This window comes from Plectropomus leopardus, chromosome 19 (genome assembly GCF_026936395.1).
Source record: "Plectropomus leopardus strain MGB_pleo_1.0 chromosome 19, ASM2693639v1, whole genome shotgun sequence".
Taxonomy (NCBI): Eukaryota; Metazoa; Chordata; class Actinopteri; order Perciformes; family Serranidae; genus Plectropomus; species Plectropomus leopardus.
In genome coordinates, this window is record NC_142194.1 from 9,352,882 (window position 1) to 9,374,142 (window position 21,261).

Genomic DNA, 21,261 nt, shown 5'->3' on the forward strand with positions numbered 1-21,261 from the left:
CCAAGATGTGCAACATGTTCTGGATGAGTTCAGCTGAGGAAAAAAAATTATTCTTGCTTTTTCTGGGATCGATAGCTGGGAAGCAATGGGCAGGGACAGAAGTGAAAGCTATGATGCATTATTCATCACCTGATTTATATGATCCATCTATATGAGATGAGTTAAGTTTTAATAAATAAACACATCATTTTGTTATCCTGAAGCAGTTTTTCCATAAATTATTCTACTATATTTAGTTATTAATGTATTTATTTATACTAAGAATCAGAGGCGAGACTGATGAGGAGTGCCTTTGACTAGCAGAGGAGATATCTGAATCAGAGCTGATGCAAACCAAACGATACTAAAACTTCATTACCACCCACTTTACCAATACATCACTGAGAGCACAGCTTTGACAAACCACTAAACAAATGTTCTTTTCTTATGTTTATGTACCCTTAAATGTAAACTAACAATAAAGTTGTAACATATTGTATCGTAAATTAAGAGTAAAATAAATCTGGCCAGGCGAATCTTAACATATATATTCATTCAGATTCAAAAACACACAAAAGTGAATCAAATTTCCAAACCAATTACTCAAGATTTACTTTACACATTTAAATCGGTATTACCGGATATCATTAAACGCCGGCATGATCCCTTTCATAATAATATGACAAACATTTTGTTCCTACTGGCAACGCAGCTGTGTCCCATGCACCATATTGGATTTCAACTATTTAAAAAAAGTAACATTTTGCATTTAAAGTTAATCATATAACCATGGAAACACTTTCACTTCGAAAATATACATCATACGTGAGAAGTGAGAGCTTACCTTATGCAGACAGGTGTCCACCACTGAGTTACAGACCTTCTCCAGGTCGTCACACACCAGGAGTCGTGAGCGGACAAACTCACACAGCTCCTCGTTGGACATGACATCCCAGATTCCATCACACGCCAGCACCACAAACTCGTCTCCTTCGGCCGCTCGCTCCAACACACACACCTCGGGCTCAGGGCTCACCAGCTGCTCCGTGGGGCCCTTACCATCCACACATTTGTAGTCGTAGTCCCCCAGGGCCCGGGACACAGCCAGGGAGCCGTTTACCCTCTGGATCATGACTGAGCCGCCAGCGTTCTGGATGCGTTCCTTTTCACGGGGGTTGCAGGGCTTGTGGTCCTGGGTGGAGAAGCCCACCTTGGTGTCTCGACTCAGCACGGCCCGCGAGTCGCCGCAGTTAATGAAGTAGAGGTGGGTCGGGCTGACCAACACGCACACGGCCGTTGATCCACTGCGGTCCAGGCCCTGCCGCAGGTCAGAGAAGCTGCGCATGTACTCGTCAATGTTCAGGAAGCCCGAGCGGATGCCGTCCTTCACGCCCTCCACCGAGCCGGAGCCAGAACTGAAGTCGGCCCCTCCTGACAAGATGTGTTCCAGCAAGTGGCCGGAGCAGTAGTTGGCCACCCGGGAGCCTGCATGGCCATCGTAGACAGCAAAGAAGGACCAGTCGGTGAGTCCATGGGGAAGGCCCACCACAGCTGTGTGGGCGTCCTCCATCTCCACCCGCCAGCCCTGCATGGAGCTCAGGCCATAGCGCAGCCCATTGCCCTCACCGTGGGCACTATGCTTCTCCGTCTTCGGCTTGTCCAGGAATGCACCCATTGCTGCCTATAGCTGGAGATTAATCAAGGACAGAGAAGAGAGAGACACAGAATTACTATCACACCATCACAAGCAAGGACAAAGACAATCTCTCACCAAGTAAGACACTTTTATCCTGATGCACTGTTGTATATAAATATATTTTATACAGGATGACCAATAAATCGACAAAATTATTTTTAAAAAATATATATTATATAAAATCTGTGATGCGCAATAACGTTCAATACTGTGATGAGTTCTTATTTCTTTCTTTCCAATTTATTAGGTAAGCAGCTATCATTTAATTTCATTTATTGTATTTTTAAGGACAACACACATTAATGAACATTTCTGTAAATGAGCCAGTGTTAGCCATCAGGCTCATTTTCAACTCTACTCATTTTTAACTGTCACACAAATCCCAAACATTGAAAAGCCTGTATCCACTGAATAAAGAAATGAAATAAATGATCTCAAACATGCGTATTTTACTGGCCAGAATGTCTGACTTTATTACTTGACTATTAAAAAAAATGCTGCAGTAAAACAAAGCTGAAATGATCACAGAAGGTGCTTGAGAATCTGTTGTACATGAATATTGCTTGCTGATAACAGCTTGAATAGATTTTTTGATAGATTTTTTTTTAATATGTCTGTTTAGAAATGAATGGGATATTGTTCTGATTCTAGCGTCAAATTGACAAAAATTATGTAGTGAAAGAAAATGAAGGTGATGACAGATTTTGGCCTCTCTCTTCCAACAAAGGAAAATGAAAAACAGAGACATATGAAGTTTTAAGCATAGATTATTAGATTAACTAAGTTTACGAGGGGTGAATGCACAATAAAGTCCCTGTTCCTGTGTGAGTGTCAAACGCCACAGACAGTACAGGACAGAAGCAGTGCAACCATAAGCGGCATCAAAACATAGAAGAGACTCTGGGCATATTTTTTTTATCACATGACTTTTTTGGTACAAACATTTAACCACCAGTGTGGCAGATACCCTTCTAAAATGTACTTGCCAAGAATATCTACTGCAGTCGGCGCTTGGGGGGTGTTCATTTCGGACCCTGCTGCACATGTAAATAACTCTTCTTATTGCACGTGTTCATGTAGCAATGACAATCCAACCATAAGAAAAAAAATAAAACGAAGTACAGAAAAGCTCAACTAGGCTTGGGGTCAAACACAAACACAACTTTAAAATGTTGCTTTTTGTGCAGGTGCAAATAATTGGCAAAAATGCCAAATATCAGCTCTAATAATTGGCCAGGCCAATAATCTGTCGACTTCTATTAGCCACTGTCATTAGTAGGGCGTCAGTTTCCAAATTTCAAGATTGATCAATTTATAATGATACGCTATGGCTTCAAAGGATTTCTAATCTGTAAAAAAGACATCAATCAGCCTTGATTTTGTCTGTTACTTTTTATCAATGGTTTACAACCCCAAATTCTTCCACACACTGTTTCTCAGATGCTTTGGTGTTGTTATTGTCCGCTCAGGATGGTTTCGCTCATCAGTGTCCACTATCTTCATTGCAATTCAACAACTTTACTCGATTAGGGTTGTTCACCAACACGTCAAGAGCACTCGGTCGCGAGGGCATGCAACAGGTCAAGCAAGATCACAAGAAAAGCTAGTTAAAACAATCCAATGGCTTAAAACAGTCTGCTGCGCTGAGAGACTTCAACTTTTAAATTCAGATAAGTCATTACAGGTCGATTGAAACCCTTGTCACTTTTTACTTTTTTTGTCACCGTCACCCTTGTTACTCTAAGAGTAGAAATAAAGACTCAGAGAACAAAGAAGTAAGCACAACCATAATACTGTAGATGGCGTAATTTTGGATGTATTTATGATCTATATAAATTGAAATAATAAGCAATCAAAACAAAATCAAGAATTTGACTATTTTCTTTACATATCTTTTTACAAGCTTCAGTTGCTCATCACAGCTCACCACAGTTTTTTAAGTTCAATGTTAAAACATTACAAATGTGATTACAGTTTATAATAATACTCTCGGTACAATGAATCCCTCAGTAAATCAGTAGTTTTTTTGGTGTCAGTAGTTCAGTAGGCTGCTTCATACTGTGATTACAGAGAGCTTTTAATTACTCAGTGGATGGTGAGAGCCAGAGATCCTAAAAACAAGACAAAGATAGCAGAGGAGGAACCACAGAGCCGAGGATTACACTGCAGCAGCAAAGCTTCTTTGAGCACACAGAGCCTCTTTCACTCTGAACACGAGGTAACTAACACTATTAGTTACCTTGTTGGCAGAATATAGAGTGTGACATTAGTGAATCAGCAGGGTGCGAAATTCTCACCTGCAAAGAGCTGAATGGGAGTTAATGTTCCTGGTGGTTGAGCGAGGTTGAACATTTTACTGGATGACACTGTGCTGTTTTGTTTTGTTGTAAGCTACAAGCTAACAGAGCTAATGGAGGTGTTTGGTTAAAAATGATCTTTCTTTGGGGACAGCTTTGGGATAAAAGGACGCAGTAAACTCACTGTCAACACATCGGGGAAAACCCTATTTTTTACCTGAAAATGCTGCAGTGTGAACAACAATTTAATAGTTAATGTTAGTTTATAGCAGTTGGGGGGGGGGCAACTAACAGCCAAGAGATTGCACTGACTTACATTGTGATGCACAACTCTGATCAATAAAAATGAGTCCTGGGCAAAAGGCAAATTATAAAGCTATTGTGATGTGTTCAAATTTAATTTTGTGAGATGTCATTTTTGGCAAGAAACTTGAATCAATGCAGGTGTTTGAACAAGATTTTCACAGCAATATAAAATAGATATTAGAGAAGGAATTATGATATATCATTTAGAATAAAACAGCTTTAAAAGACATTTTTTAAAAATATGTTTTTATTCAAGGTTGTTCCATAAATTTGTATGGTTGAACTTTTTCTCAATCAGCTCCCCCCTTTTTTATTTTTTTATGAAAATCCAGGACAGTGTAACAAAGTTTAAGTTTAGGGAGTGCTATCACAGATTTTTTAACTCTAACACCACAAACACCATCGTGGGACTTTCACCCAAAGAATAGAGTTAAAGTACTTAAACCACTACTCAACAAAAGGGTCCCCCCTTTTAAATCATAGGTAAGTTCCACAAATTAATACAGAAAGAAATTTACAAATATTAATGTGATTTTATTTTAGCAATGTTTAAAACACAATACTTTGTTAAATATTCTTTTAAAATATAAATATCAATATCTTTATGCAGAAAGATTCCTTTGTTTCATAAGGGGGAATAAATAGCAACAAAAACAAAATCAACAACAACAAAACCGTCACTATCAGCTATTAGCCACACTGTTATTTTTAATAGGGTTCGACTGAGTTTTTTTAGGGCTGATACCGATTATTAGTAGTTAATAAGACCAATAAACCAATATTTGGAACTGATATGCATCTATGTTAAAATAAAAATCTTTCGGTCAATACTTAGAATTTGAAAAATAACAAATAATTTCTTTAGCACACATTTGATCAAAACTGAAACTTTCAACATCATATACAGCAAGTTCCCTTTTTTTCATAAAGTCAAGTGAAAATTTCAATTAAAAAATGACTAAATAAAAACAGCTCCCCGAAGTTTTACAAAGTAAAAGCTGCTCCCATGCTGACACTTTCTTTACACTTTTTAATAGATTTTTATTGGCAATAATTAAAATAAAATGTCGATACAAATAATCTGCAAAATGCCAAATATCGGCCCCAATAATAAACCAGGCCGACCCCTATTTTTTTATATCTTCAACGGCCTATAATTTTACAATCATCTTGTCAATGCAATATTTCTGCGTGTCAAATTCAATATGAAAAAAAACGTGGTAACACTTAAAATGAGGCACAGACTTTTGCAATTCCTCTAATATGGAAAAGTTTATCAAATTGTATGTAAAAAGTAATGCACATGAAATCATGTGATCACTATCAGCCCTAACAAACCTGAATGAAGCTGTGATACTTAAAGGGAAATTCAAAATAAGAATATTTTGCCCAATTCAACCACAGGAAAAAAAAGGCTTTAAAAAATGTGACATTTTTGTTTGTATCTACTAACTGTACCTGAAGACACAAGCACCACTTCATGCTTAACCACCTTTCGCCATATCTTTGGCATTTTTGCCCTGCGCTATATTTTCCCATCATACTAATCAATTCTGACCTAAATGTCAACAACCGCTGCTGTATGGAGCTACTTACAGTATTGTTCGGCTGATGTAGCACTCATGAGATCTTGAAATCAATATAAAGCGATAAAAATCGAAAGCTCCCTGAGCACGGCTTTTTTTTCAACATATTGATTTCTCGCTCTGCATTTACCTCCCACATGAGCACACACACGGCATGACAGGCATGTGCCCAAAAAAGGCTGGTACATGCGAGGAGTGACTACAGCTGGTTTCAGAGGAACGTGTATGTGTGTGAGTTTGTGCGTGCTCTGCGCATGTGTGCAGTGTCATGGTCTATGTGCGAGAAAAAGACGCGCTATAAATACGCCAGGTCGGTTTAGATTTCATGTCCAGGGTGGGGCAGTGGGCCACGCCATTCACATTTCTACTGCTTTTCTGCTACATGATTGTATCAACAGGATTCCCTCCATCCAGCTCTCACCACCAGTTACCGCCACTGATGAGGAGCATGTATGTTCATGTATGGTAAGAAAAGTGTGTTCACATGTGTGTGTGAGAGAAAGAGAAATCTGTTATGTTCACCAGCAGTGATTCTCTCTAAAAATAAAACAAACACACTGCCATCGCCTAGCAACCACCCACCCTGCAGGGCAAACATCCAGGCTAAGCTTCATTCAGCGACATCCCCCTCTCTATGTCTCTCTCTCACTCACTCTTACACACACACACACACACACACACACACACACACACACACACACACACACACACACACACACACACACACACACACACACACACACACACAGCCGCCTGGTAGAGAGAGGAAAGGGGAGTTGCATCATCCATCCATTAAAGCAGTTGCAGCAGCCAGACCCTGAAAGGAGACATGCAGACTGCAAGAACACATGCAGATACTATGAGATTTCTCTGGCTAACAATGCTACAATAGACTGCTGGCAAAAAAAACATACACACAGAAACCCCCAGAAAATATCTCCATTGAGACATCAGACTGAAACCAGGAACCACTTAACCCCCTCAAAACTGCTGTCACCCGTGCTGTAACCACAGGTCGAAACCAACACCCCCTCATGCTAAGACGCACATGTCTGCCAAAAACCACTGGCTACGAAGAGGGAAGTGGAAGGTCGGGGATTACATAATGCTGCAGAGAGCCTGAGTGCTGCTCTGAGAGCAGCCACACTCGCACAAAACAGTTAACGCTATCCTGGAAGTGAGGTTAACACACAGCTTCTAGCACGACCCATTTGTCAATACATATGTTGTTATACGTTTGGACTCACCCTGTCGGTTCATGCCTGATTCTCCAGATGATATGATGATTACGGATCATTTGATTTTGTTTTACAGTTTGAGCATCACACTGGAACTTTAAATGGTGCATTTCTTCTGATTAAAAGGCAAGAAATTACGGACTTAGATTTTTTTTTGTAATCATAAACTAGCAAGTCATTTCTATGGGTTTAATTACCCACTTTTACATAGGAACGGACTAACAAGGAAATACTTCTTGTAATATATATAGACTACCTGTGTAAATACAAGGCTGGTAAAAAAAAAAATGAATAAATTAAGGCTTAATTCCAAGGCTCTATGTAGGAATAACTTGAAATCAAAAGGAGCACACAGGACATGAATGATCACACAATATGAACCTTCAGGACACACAAATAATATTGTGCAGCTCCAGCTAGAGATCCAACTAGTGGCTTAAAAACCCCAAAACTTGGCTGAACCTGTGCCTCCACTTAAAATTAGACTCACAGAGAGCGAATTAATGAAGCATTCAGGTTGCCCATCTCAACCTTTTAGCTGAAAATTGTTTAAATGTATCAACCTGATGCTCATATCAACAAAGTGGTAAAGTCCTATGATACTGAAGTCAGCATTTCACCGTAATATATGATAGACAACATGTACCAAGTTAATCCAAGTATCCGTAACATTTTTCTGCAGCATGCTGTGATTATCAACAGCGGCTGAAAACCACATGAAGGAAATTGCCTGATAAATATGACACGATCATGTGATATTTCCCCATACTAACGAAGTGAGGCAGACCACATGAACGCACCATTAAACCAATCAACCCTGAGTGGATTGTAGGGTAGTGAGCGAGGATACACCGGGTCACATTTCACAGCCGCATTTGGAGAAGCCTCTGGAGTGGGACAGCCTCGTCGAACTTCAGTGACGTATTCAGTCTTGAAATACGGACTTTGGAGCAGGCGATGCTGAATTGAGACACGGCTCATGTTGTGTAATTGGTCCCCTGTGTAACAGTAATGACTTCTAGAGCCACACCTTCCTGCTGTGTCTATTCACACGCCTGAATTCATTAGTGCTACATATTTAACGCTGTCTTTTTTCTTAACGGCTGAAACCACATTAACCTACGCTCTGACCTTGCCTCCATTTTTACTCTTCCTTTATTACACACAAAACAAAAGGTGCACACACGCACATGCAGCACTTCAACACTATATTAACTGTCGATTTCTACATTTCTTTGTGCACTAATCTGCTGCAGACTGGTACTTCCAAGGTTGAAAATACAACTCTTGGATCATACAAGTCAATGGAAACCACCCCTGAACATTTGCTCTGATGCATTTGTCTATAAATGTTTTTACTTCATGACAGTCAAATAACAGCAAAGGCTGTAAAACATAAAGCTTGTGAATAAAAAGAGACACTTGGCAGGTGCAACGGGATTATAAAAACTAGGCTGATATCTCTGGAATCCTTAGAGACAAAAGCATCAAAGTGCACAACATCGAGACAAGGACCTACACTTACAACCACCATTACATTTAATACCCTTTTTTACCACCACAATTAGTGCATAAATGCAGTTTTTTTAAAACTGGGAATTGGGCCTGGGCAATATAAAGATATTACATCGTATCGAGATATGAGACTTTGTATCATCTTGCATATTGGATATTGTTATATTGTGATATGGAATTAAATGGTGTTTTTTCCTGATTTTAAAGGTAAAGTAACAGTAAAGTGATGTACTTTAGTCAACTTATCAGACAGTTCTACTAATTTTAATACTTGCCTTTATCCATGTAATCATTATATCTACTTTACTAATGATTATTGATCTAAAATGGAATTTTGTCAATATTTTTTCAAAGGACCAACAGTCATTCCTACAGTACTATCACATCAAACAGGGAATTTGGCAAAAAAAATAAAAGTAATGTTCAATTCTCTCTCCCTTTTCAAGCATTATGTCATAAAGTGTGTCACTCGCAAGTATGAAAACTCTGTTTTGGCTTATTCTTACATCTGTTTTCCTCATTAAACAGAAAAATATAACTGTGTATTAATCCAAGTTTCTCTTTTTCACAGAACTAGGACTGGAGTTAGATTAACTGCCTTGTTACCTCAATGTAAAAACAAACCACTTAATTCAGACTTGAGAGAAGCTCACCAAAGCTGTCTTAGTTGGTCTTGCTGATCATCTAGTTAGTTAGTTTACTCTTCCAACAAACACTAGCTCTGGTTTGGTAAAAATAACCCTGTAATTCACCAAGTTAGATGTGAAAATATGCTGATCTGCACACTGTTTATCCTCGCCGTCTCTGCCTGCGGCTCTCACTCGTTCTTCAAAGGCAGCTGCAGTAACGTTTCATCATGTTTCCACAAACATGTAATTAATGGCAACAAAAGGAACAGGGAAGTACAGCTAGGGTGATAATTTCAAAATAACTGATAACTCTGACCATCCTGTTACATGGATATATACGTTCTACTCTCATTCTGTTTCTATGATCTGGACACTTCATTCAAGAAGAAGCAAAGCTCAGCCACAGTCCTGGCAGCAGTTTCCTAAAATCTACTTTAGATCAAGATCACCTTCCTTCATCAGCGACTAACAAACTAAATCAAAGATTATCTGGATACTAAGATAAGATCAAGAAACCCAGCCAGGTCTGTTTCTCATCACAAAGTGTAAAAAGTATTATTAAAACGCTGCTATACACATGCATTGATGGCAACTACATTATTAGGTGTGCAACTAGCCATAATTTTCATTATTGATTCATCTTCATCATTACTTGTTTTGGCAACAAAATGTCAGCAAATTGTTAAGAATGCCTGATACAAGTTTCTTAGAGGAAAATATTCAAATTTGAGAGGCTGGAAGCTGTGAATTTAATTGTAAAATGTAGATTTTCCATCCATCATCTTTTGCCTTATTTTGTCTTGATGCAAACACAAATTAATTTTGTTCAAATGTATACAAATATTATGATTTAAATATGAAGCTATAGCAAAGAATTGGCAGTTATAAAGAGCATCACCAGGAAGTTAAAGCAAACCCCACATTTATTCTTGTTTTGGGACCAGATTTGTCCACCCTTCGTTTTGCCTCAAATTATTTGCAGATTTTCTGCAATGTATCCGCGATTTTTGTTGCTTCCTCTTGGATGTGTGCCACTTACAACAGTCTGATCGCTACCTTTTCATAATGTCACAACCTTAGCTGTGCCCAGGAAACTCCTGAACACAGAAACACATTTAAAAAGATAAAAATACAGGTGGAGGGCAGAGTCTGTGCAGATATATACACCACAAAACACTTCCAGTGGGTAGTAAGTGATGACTAAGAGGGAATACTTTTATACAAGTCTATATTGTTTCTAAGGAAAATCTTGCATTGTATATTAAATCGATTATCACAATATTTTTGACCAAATACCTCGACATTTAGACAGTATTGTAGGGTTGCAGCTTTAACCGAAATCTACAAAATTAGATTTATGACTAATAATCATTAGTAGTGTGGATATTATGACCAAGTGTGTTAAGTCAAATAGAGCAGCTATAACGGTCTATTAAGTTTGGAAAATGTATCACTTGCCTGTAGTGCAGCCTCTAAAACCAGGAAAACAAAACACTTAGCATGATAGTACAATATCCAAAATCCAAAACCATATCTAGTTTCATGTCGCAGTATCAATATATCGATAAATTGCCCACTTCTCATATGAGCATTGAAATAAATATATGCAATAAACCCTAATGCAATCACTTATAGTCCAATATTTAATCAATAAAATCAGTACAAAAAAATCTGCATGTTTTGATGGTAAATGGCTAAAAATGTCACATGTGGATGTGCTAATGATGTGCACTCCAGGGAGCTTCAGTGTCTTTCTTTATGTTGTTTATTGCTAACCTCTATTGCTCCAGCACTTGCTAGTTTTTGGATGTACACTACTACTAACCTATATTGTGTCAACAGTAAATGTTGCATTCATGTTGACAACAGTGCTTTTTATCCAAACTGTTGAATGACCTTCATAAGCAACTGAGAAAGCTGCAGTTGAACTGAATTAATTCGCTGAAAATTCTTAAACAGGCTTATTATTCCCTATCATGGAAGACCAATGTGGGAATTTACATTTCTTTAAAACGCCTTGTGACCCCATTTCCATCATGACAGGCCAAAGCCTTTAAGATCAGTCAAACTCTAAAATAAGCTTGTTGACTGTCTCAATCTCCCACTGACACTGCCTGTCATCTGCTCCTCAGCCTTTACACAGTGACTGCTGACTCAGATAAGATTATCAGCTATTGAACTTCTCCTGCGTGTGGCTGACAGGCCACAAGCCCAGCACCAAGTGATGTCATATACTGGTCACCTGTGCACCTTATCGCAATCTGATATACTGGAGAAGGTGAGCAGGGTGGCTGCCAGGCTGCATTTCAACTCTGCACAATACAAAATTATTGATGAAATATATCATATAAGCCTCGGCTTAGATGACAAAGCTCTGCAGTACGGGAGGGTAATTTGAAATGGCTTAATCATCTAAGATCATGTAAAATTCTAAAATTGTAAACGTAATTAAAAGAGATGGCAAAGTTGATCGGCTCGCACGCACTGGGCTCCTCACATGGTAAGTCAAGAGCTTCACTTTTAACATATCTTAGCAAACTTTTTTTAGCAGTGAGAATCAAGAGGCTATAAGATTACTCTCTGCATTGCTACACGGGTGCCTGCTTATTGATAAAGTCAGAGAAGAATTTCTCATTTTGAAAGCACAGGGGAAACCCTTGAAACTCTTAAACCCCCATCAAATGTTGAAAAACAACCCTTTTGGGGGTTGAACACACGAAAGACAATGAACATGTTATATTATCATAAAAGTATCTTATTACTTTACCAACAGAAATGGGAAGTGTATGGTATTTCTGGACGGTTTTCTGGGCGAGTTTGTGCTTCTCAATCTGCATGCAGAGATTCCATTTTTAAATCATTTAATATAAAATAGATGTTACTAATTATTTTGGGATTTTACCATTCAATGTCAGAAAAAAATAAATTCATGAAATCCTACTTCCCATGTCTGAGCATTTTTATATACATACATACAACAGTCTTCAAGTATGACGTGCTCATGTAGGCCTGTGCTGCTGTACATCTAAAGCAAAGTCAGGAATTACCAACCCCGCCCATGTAAAAGGGCTAAAAACTTTAGTATTTTTCAACCAAGACCCTATTTTCCAACATTTTTTAGTTAAATCAGCTAATGGGAGGAACAATTTTTAAAACTGGTCCAGTATTGAAAGAGACTGCTGCAGCTAGCAGCAGTGAAACAGGCTGCGATGTAAAAACTCAAGGGATTTGTGCTTGTTTTTGCCACTGACAGGCTCAGATTATTTTTGTAAGTGTCTGACAACCTTATGGCAAGGACTGTGCGAAGACAGACCATTTTGTTAAAGAGAAAGATCCTTTGTATTTAACCAGAAACTATCGCTATCTCAAAACCCACCAAACTACATTACATAAGGTATAATTGAATCAGCGTAAAATACATTTAATTTAAAGTCAACGGAAACTAAATAAAAGTCACAAACGGTGTTTCAGTTTGTCTTTCCACCTTTCCAGCAATCTCCAGCTCTGAACGGTTGAAATAGCTTGCTTCATCCAGTAAGATGTGACAATGTGCATGCTCTCTGCACACTAAAACTCCTGTTTATTTAAATGTAGTCTGGTGGGTTCAGCGAAAGTGCTCTGTGGACTGTTTCTGGTTAAAAAAGAAAGGATCTTACTCTTACTCAAAAGGTCTTTCTCTGCAGGGGTCCTTTCCATAATGTTGTCAGACATTTAGGATACCAATCTGAGCCTGTCAATCGCAAAAACAATCAGTTTAGTGGACGTAAATTGACGATGCACAAATGCCCCATGTGATTACAATAAAGCCTGTTTAGTGACTGCCAGCTGCAGAGCTCTCGCTCAGTACTGGACCAGTTTCTCAACAGTTGGTCCGATTAGTCACTGATATACAAAATCATGGGAAAATGGGGCCCAAGTTGAAAAATACCACCATTAATAGAGGGCAAACCCTGCTGCCCTGTGCCTATGGACCAGCCCCTCCCTAATAATTCCTAGAATATGTGCCATAATAGAAAATATTACAAAGACATAAACACATATAGCAGCTGACTCTGCGTACCATCACTTGATTGATGGTGCAGCAGATTCAAGCGCTATATATGTTTATGTCAACTGAGGCATTAATCACAAACTTGGGACTGTGCAGCTGCCACTTGACCGTCTAACAAGCAAAACAATGAACGCAGTTTAAACTATTCATTTAATATTAATCATAATACAGAGGACCATCTCTTTAGAACAACCTATTTCGTTCACTAAAATCAATATAAATATGATCTTTATTTAAAAAAAACCTGAAGAGGACTTTAATTTGCAAAGACTTTTAGCACATCATTGATTCATCTGTAATGCGTTTCGCTTAGTAAATACAAACTTTTGTCCTGTTTTTTTATTAATGATTATAGTTATTTTACAAGGGACGTATCTCCATGAGCCTTTTTGGGCTTCTAACCTCTCTTGTACTTTTCCTGTCTTTTCCATACATGTGTATGAGCAAAATAAACCTAAACTGAACAGCTGTAGCTTATTATTTATTTATATGTTTAGTTTGACTTTCAATATCTAATCATTGTGAATAACTTGCCATGCAAGGGCCGAGGCCAGAGTCGAACCCGCGACCATTGCAGTGAGGACACAACCCCCGTACATGGGGCGCCACTCCACCTACTGAGCCACCAGGCGCCCCTTCTTAACTGCTATTTTGACCATTTTTCAGCTGCACAATGTCTACTGAACATCATAGAAAATTGTTATGCTATCTATTGTTATATACATTAGTATATAAATCAATATTGTATATTTTAGGTAAATAGAGCAGCAGAGAATAGGTGAAGTGTTGGGAGGAACATGACTGGCTATAAACACCTTACAAGCTTGTGAATAACATAAGGGTTATCTGTTTAGATTATATTTCATGTGTACTGACTGATTTCACAGGCCTCAACAAAGATACTAGACCTAAAAACGGGGGGTTGTGGGTTTAATCACCTTCTAAGGTCACCACACAAACAACACAACATACAGTTGCTATCCAACTGGCATTGCACGCATTTTTGTTTGTTACATATTGATGGTTAATTCTGGACATTAATACGGCTACACAGCTACTTATGTAAATTAAATTGATAGAACCAATAGCAGTTTGTGGCTGTGTGCTTGTTTAAATAAATTTAAATGTTTTTTATTGTCTCTTTATGGTCATTTTATGCCTTTTTGTAGTTGTTTTGTGTCTCTTACTGGTCATTTTGAGTGTCAGTGTAGTTACTTTGCGTCTCTTTGTTGAAGTCAAAACACAATATACAGTAGCTATCCAACAGACATTGCATGTATTTTTGTTGGACACATAAGACAGTTAATTCTAGACATTAATATCGCTACATAGCTATTTATTTAAATTAAGTTGATGGAACTAGTAGCAGTTTGTGGCCGTGTGTTTGTTTAAATATCTTAGAAATACCAATATACTGCCAAGCTAACATCGCATAGCTAACCATTGACATCCATTTGATAAAGTCAGCTGAGCTGTAATTAGCTAGTTATGCTCGTGTAGCCTATGCCATGCTAGATTAGCTCGCTTGGGGCCAGACTAAGCACTGGAGGTGAACAAGTCCTCTCACTGTTAACAATATTATTCTTTAAATTTGCTTTATTCAGAATTGTCAACATTGGTGGTGGCTAAGTTACTTTGAAACTTCGGATGATGGCTCGGGTTTTATTTTGACAATAGCTCATTTGCACAACTGCACAACAAAATTTATGTTGCATCAACCAAGTGACTGTTTTTGGAAATGTGTGTCTGTGTTAAATACCAATCCACTGACCATATGCTGAACTCCATTATACTTAACACTGATAGTAAATAACTTCACTATCATTTTGACAGTTTTTAGCTCCACAATACCAATTGAGCATCAGAAAATAAGGTTATGCTGTTTATAGTTATGGACTGAAGCTTTTGATTTAATAGTAATAATATATATATATATATTGGGTAAATATTGGGACACAGAAAATACGTTTGGTGTTGGGAGGAGCTGTGCTGTTAATGCAGCAAAACATGACTGGTAATAAACACCTTACCAGCTTGTGACCGGCGTTAAGTGTTATCTGTTCAGATAACATTTCACGTGTGCTGACTGATTTTATTGGCTTCAACAGCGATACTAAATGTGAAGCGGGAGGTTGCAGGTTTCGCACATCCCTGCACAAAAACTGTACAGCTTTCTTATTCTGATACAGCTACATTGTACATATTTGTCATGTTATCATAGTTTTTTTAAAGCACATTTTCCTGTATTTTTTTTTTCAATTTTATATCCAAGTTCTTAAATGTTGCACTACTTTGACTTAATTTTCTCATTTTTCTCATTTGTCAAATTATTCTTATTTTAATTCCTCTTAATATGTTTACTGAATGTTTAATGTTTGCACACAAAAAACAGTAAATTGTAAAAACCCTGTTGTTTAATAAATCCCTTTCTCATTCTGATTCCCCTCTAAGGTCACTACACAAACACAACACAAGATACAATAGCTACTCAACTGGCATTGCAAGCATTTTTGTTTGATACATATTGATGGTTTATTCTGGCAATTAAAATGGCTACACAGCTACTTGTTAAAATTTAGTTAATAGGACCAATGGCAGTTTGTGGCTTGTTTAAATATTTGTTAGAAATACCACTACACTGCCAAGCTAACATCACATAACCACTGACACCCATATGACAAAGTCCGCTAAGCTGTCATTAGCTAGTTATAGCTAGTGTAGCCATGCTAGATTAGCTCGCTTGGGACCAGACTAAGCACTGGAGGCTACCGAGTCCTTTCGCTGTAAATATGATTAATAATAATAACTAAATATTTCAAAATTTGCTTCATTCATTACTGCTAACGGTAGCTAAGTTACTTTGAAACTTTAGATGGTGGCTCAGGTTTTATTTTCACAATGGTCCGTTTGAACGCTACCGTTATTGCACAACACAATTTATGTTGCACGAACCGAGTGACTGTTTTTGGAAATGCGTTTCTGTGTTAAATACCAATCCACTGACCACATGGTGAACTCCATTACACTTAACACTGCTCCCCTCTTACGAAAAGGCCTGGTTTGCTGGTGTGTTATGAGCTAACGTTAGCTAGCTTGCTAACGTTAACTTCACAGTTAGCTGTCGTTGGTGCCAATTCCCCCCAGCTTGTCAAACTCAAGCTAATGACGTTAGCGCACATACTAGCATGCTACTTACGTTTTCCTGCTGTTGCGAATGTAGATCCAATCTTGATTATCTGCCGGATTCTCCTTTTGTGTGAAGATATGTCGGTAACCTAGCTATCTACGGAGCTAATGTTAGCTGGCTAGCTATGTTTTGTTTCCTTATTTGACAAAAATAATCGAGATTGGCCTCAGATGAGCGGCGATAATTCCTTTCTCGGTGGTTCCCTGCTTGGACAGCGTTGATTTTTACGCATGTTTGACGCCAGTTCTGTCTCTCACATAAAACGAAGACTATTCCGATCGCTCCAAAACAAATATGGACACTGAGAATTGGTTATATTATACAACACTGACAAATCTAGCACTTTCTTCAATTGAAAGGCCAGAGCTATCCTTCGACTTTGGGTGCTGAACAAGAGGAGGTGTTATTTTTGGCATATGCGCGCTGATTGGTTACAACGTCGAGGCGAAACGTCAGCTAATAGGCTGCTTCTTCCGTCAATCAGCTCTGCCCCTATCCGAAACTGTATTCTCATTGGTCCATTGCCGAAGTTCTATGATGCACTGGAGCTGTAGAATACACTCGTAGCTGATTTTGGCGTACACCGAAGCCAGCCTGGATGGGCGGGGTCAGACTTAAAATATAAACATTCAACGCCGCTGCGGAAGTCGATTGGCCGACACCCTGGATGACGAGCCTCAAAATATGAATAAAATCAAAATTGGTACACATACATTTAAATATTTGTTGTCTTAATGCACTATATGTTTGTAAATGACCGAACACATGAGTGCCCCGGAATCAATAACAAGCGCAACCTTATTCAAGTACAGTATGGATACTACACGGGGTTTTTAGTGGGTCTCCAGCAGAAGGAAGATTAATTTTCATTTTACTGTAATTAACTAGACTTTATGCTATTTTAAGAAATTACACATTATTAAGATAATAGATGAGATAAAACTTTATTTTGTTTACTTTTATTTTATTTATCTATTAATTCATTCATGTATTTGATTTTATTTTTATTTATTTTATTTTTTTATCTGGTTTTTAACATACACTTTGTGTGGGATAAACTGCATCATTATACATTAACCTGTGGTGTTACTGTCAGTACAAACTCTAGTTGGTCATACAGTTAAAACTATGGTGGAAAGCCGAAACAAGGAGGAGCTCAATCCAGCCACAACACACATTTGCAATAATTACAAACTGACACAGTAACCCAGGTTGGATTACTAATGGGCCCAATGAGGAACTTCCCTCTGGGGGAAGTGTGAACAGGTTCAGCGTAAAAAAAATGTAAATTTCAAAGAGAAAATGGGAGGAACGGAGGGGGGGGCAACAGTTCAGTTTTGCCCCGGAGCCACCCAGCAGGTTAATCTAGCCATGACTGTACCTGCAGCAGACAGTTCAGTTTGAGTCATTCATAAATGCAATACACATTTTTTCTCTCTCTTCTTTGGCGTCATACAGCAGATTGTCTGTGTTGGAGGAGAAATAGGAAACAATAAAGAAGTTTTTCATGATACTGAATCCCAAAATGGGTCAAGGATCTACAGTAAGTCTAATGATTCTCCACCTGACATAGCCTAACCCTGAGTAATAAGATTTAATCATACTATACAGCAGATATGGATAAAGATAAACATATATATATAACTTTTACTGACCTGAGTGTTTTTATGTATATGTCTTTTTTTTTTACAATTATTTGTCCTCTTTATATATTGCACTATAATTTTAGAACTCGCGTGTTTTGTGTGTATTTTTTTTTTTTATCAAACTCTTGGCAGTTTTTATATACTAAGCACTTCATATATCATTTTCATTTTTTTATTTTTAGCATTAAGTCATGCTATCCATTTCATTTGATCAGCAATTATCTTAAGATCCTTTCCATTATTAACTGTTATTAATTCAATATATATTTTATAGCTTCATTGTGGTTATTTAGAGTCTCTTTGTCTCTCTTTGCAGTTGGTTTACGTCTCTTTAGCCATTTTGTATCATTTCTTGGTTGTTGTGTTTCCCTTTGTGGTTATTTTGAGTCTCTTGGTAGTCAATCTGATCTCTTTGAAGTAAATTACATCTCTTTGTAGTCATTTTGTGTCTTTTTGTAGTTGCTTTTTTTCTCTCTAAGTGGTCATTTTGAGTCTCTTTGTAGTCACTTTGCATCTCTTTATGGTCATTTTATGTCTATTTGTTGTTGCTTCATGTCCCTTTGTAGTTATTTTGAATCCCTTCCTAAGCTGTTTACATCTCTTTTTAGACATGGCATTTGCCTTTATGGTTGTTTTGCACTTTTTTGTAGTCTTTGTGAGTCTGTTTGTGGCTGTTTTGCATCTCTTGGCAGTCATTTTGTGGCTGTTTGTGGTCATTTTGAGTTTTTTCTATGTCAGTGCATGTCTCTCCAGGTGACATTTTCCTTTTGGAGGTCAGAGTTTGTCCTGTACACCTGTTCAGTAATTCATCCACGTGTACAGACGAGTGCAACACATGAAGACGACAGCTACATGCAGAAGACAAAGACTTCTCATAGAAATACCAGGGAGGCGCTGTGATGCAGCAGGAGGAGGCTATGACCTTCACATAAGGCCTTTCAGAACAGATATAAACACTTAAGCCAATAGATAGTGTAGTTCTTTTTAAATATACTAAACCATTTACTCTGCACTATAAGCGCTTTATTTTTTTTTAAAAAAACAGCAAAAATATTACACACGGGTAGATTTCTAAAGAAGCCTGGACCCACTCTTGCGTTATCAGAGTACAAGAGTATAAATACAGACGTGGTTTCATTCATTCAAATAACACAAACGTGTAAAGAAATAAAATGTAGGCTGGAGTGAATAAAAATGGGATGGGGAGATTAAAGCACAAACATGAGTGTAAGTGTGTATAAAGATGTTTAGTTAGATAGCGTATCCGAGTTATGGTGTGTGTGTGTGTGTGAAGGGAAAGCGGGTTTATCCGTTGTCATTTTGTGTTTCTCCCTCAGGATTAGACTTGTGTCTTATTAATGAAAAACTCATCAGATATCAGAGCAGTTCCCCAAGGAACCAAGCAGGGTTATGAGACACAGGTCAGATTAAGACCTCTTTAAATACCGTGTGTGTGTGTGTGTGTGTGTGTGTGTGTGTGTGTGTGTGTGTGTGTGTGTGTGTGTGTGTGTGTGTGTGAGCATGTTACAGACGGATAGAGAGTGTGAGTGAGCAGCGGAGTGGTATTTAATTTTCCAAGATGGGGGATTATCAGTGGCAGAATTTGATCATTCTGCTCTGATAAGGATGTTCAATCACAGCTTATCCCAAATATTAAACTCTCAGTCTTTTGTCCCCTTTCCCCCCAATCCCTCACACACACACACACACACACACACACACACACACACGTTTCCACACGTACAGACTCCAACTGCCGAGCTTCTCATTGAATAAAGTGGCCTGCTGAGCCGACTGTCAGGGTGGTGTGTGTGATTGTTCAGCCACCTGGTCACCTCGGGGGACGGATGGGTGAGGAAGGGGGGAGGCGTGAGAGGAGGAGGAGGAGGAGGTGTAGGGTGGGCTGTTGGGGCAATGTGAGGCTTTAGCGTCTTATAGAGGCAGCTGAGGAGACTAAATTAAAAAACTGTTTCGTCTAATCCGGAACACCAAGAACAAGTGGCACACACTCCAAAATCTGATCCCTCGTGTTTACATGGATCTGGATGAGCTTAAACACACACACACACATACACAGTGCAGCATTTCCTCAAATAATATGCACACACACACACACATGTTCCCTGCTGCTAAATACTCTGTGATTGTGTCCCCGGCCCGCCGGATAGAGGGAGGGAGGGAGGGCAGGGGGTGACGGGAGGTACGAGGCCCTGATCTGCACTCTCATTTTCAGCCCGGAGAATCTGCACCCGGGACATCTGGGTCACATCATTACTGCAATCTTCTGCTTGTTCATTCCCAGCTTTAGAGGGCTTAGAGTGACAGAGCTGTACTCAAACACGTTCACACAAAGCACACACACGTCCGAGGAGACACATACAACATGTAAGGTGACATGTTCTGTGAAATAAATCATGTTTTTTTAAAAAAAAATTAAAAAATAGGTCGACGGTTTGGGTCTTCAGTAACACAGTTGTTAAAATGCAGTGAGTGTGCACATGCTGTGTTAAGTTCCAATCACATGAAAATATTACAGCTCAGAGGTAGAGCGGGTCGTCCGCTAACCAAAAGATCAATGGTTTGATCCCTAGCTCCTCCAGGCGACATATTGAAGTATCCTTTGGCACAATACTGAACCCCAAATTTCTCCCGATGCTCTTATATATATATATGATGCACATATATGGTGCCTCGGTGACCGCTCTGTGAATGTGTGGAAGCACTTTGAGTTATAAAAAAAAGATTAGAGGACCGCTATACAAGTGCAGTCCATTTACCATTTCCTTTTCTTTACATAACTTTTTTGTGAACATCTACCTGGTCTTTATATCGGCCTATATGTATATATATTTTTAGACAATTATATAAGAGTTTTTTTTATCAATGATAAGAGACTGTATGCACTGATTGACAGTTTCATGGGGAACCTCACCTGTCAAGACCCTTAAAGGTTTTCTAAGCTTCTCCCTGCATGTCTCCTTTTATTGAAATGTAAACCATTGCTGTTTTTTTTTAATATGTGCTAAATAAATCTAAATCAAATCATTTACACTTATAAAGAAAGGTCCCAAAAGGGTTCATCCTGAGGGCTGAGGTTGTACCGAGAAACTTTTGCTTTTTGAAAAAAAGGT

At 38.4% G+C, this 21,261-nt stretch overlaps 1 protein-coding gene across 2 annotated transcripts in view; it reads right to left on the bottom strand.

Moving 5' to 3' along the window:
* ppm1bb (protein phosphatase, Mg2+/Mn2+ dependent, 1Bb) overlaps positions 1 to 16,891 on the bottom strand; it is a 32,690-nt gene extending 15,799 nt beyond the window's left edge. Inside the window, exons 1-2 of one of the 2 annotated variants that reach the window (XM_042507516.2) lie at positions 16,494 to 16,889; positions 824 to 1,666 (exon numbers count right to left, since the gene is read on the bottom strand). In XM_042507516.2, the coding sequence (XP_042363450.1) occupies positions 824 to 1,654 (831 nt within the window). In that variant the 5' untranslated portion in view covers positions 1,655 to 1,666; positions 16,494 to 16,889. Of the gene's footprint in view, positions 1 to 823; positions 1,667 to 16,493 lie in introns of both variants that reach the window. The other variant, XM_042507517.2, reaches the window with a different exon arrangement.
* Positions 16,892 to 21,261: the final 4,370 nt, after the last annotated feature.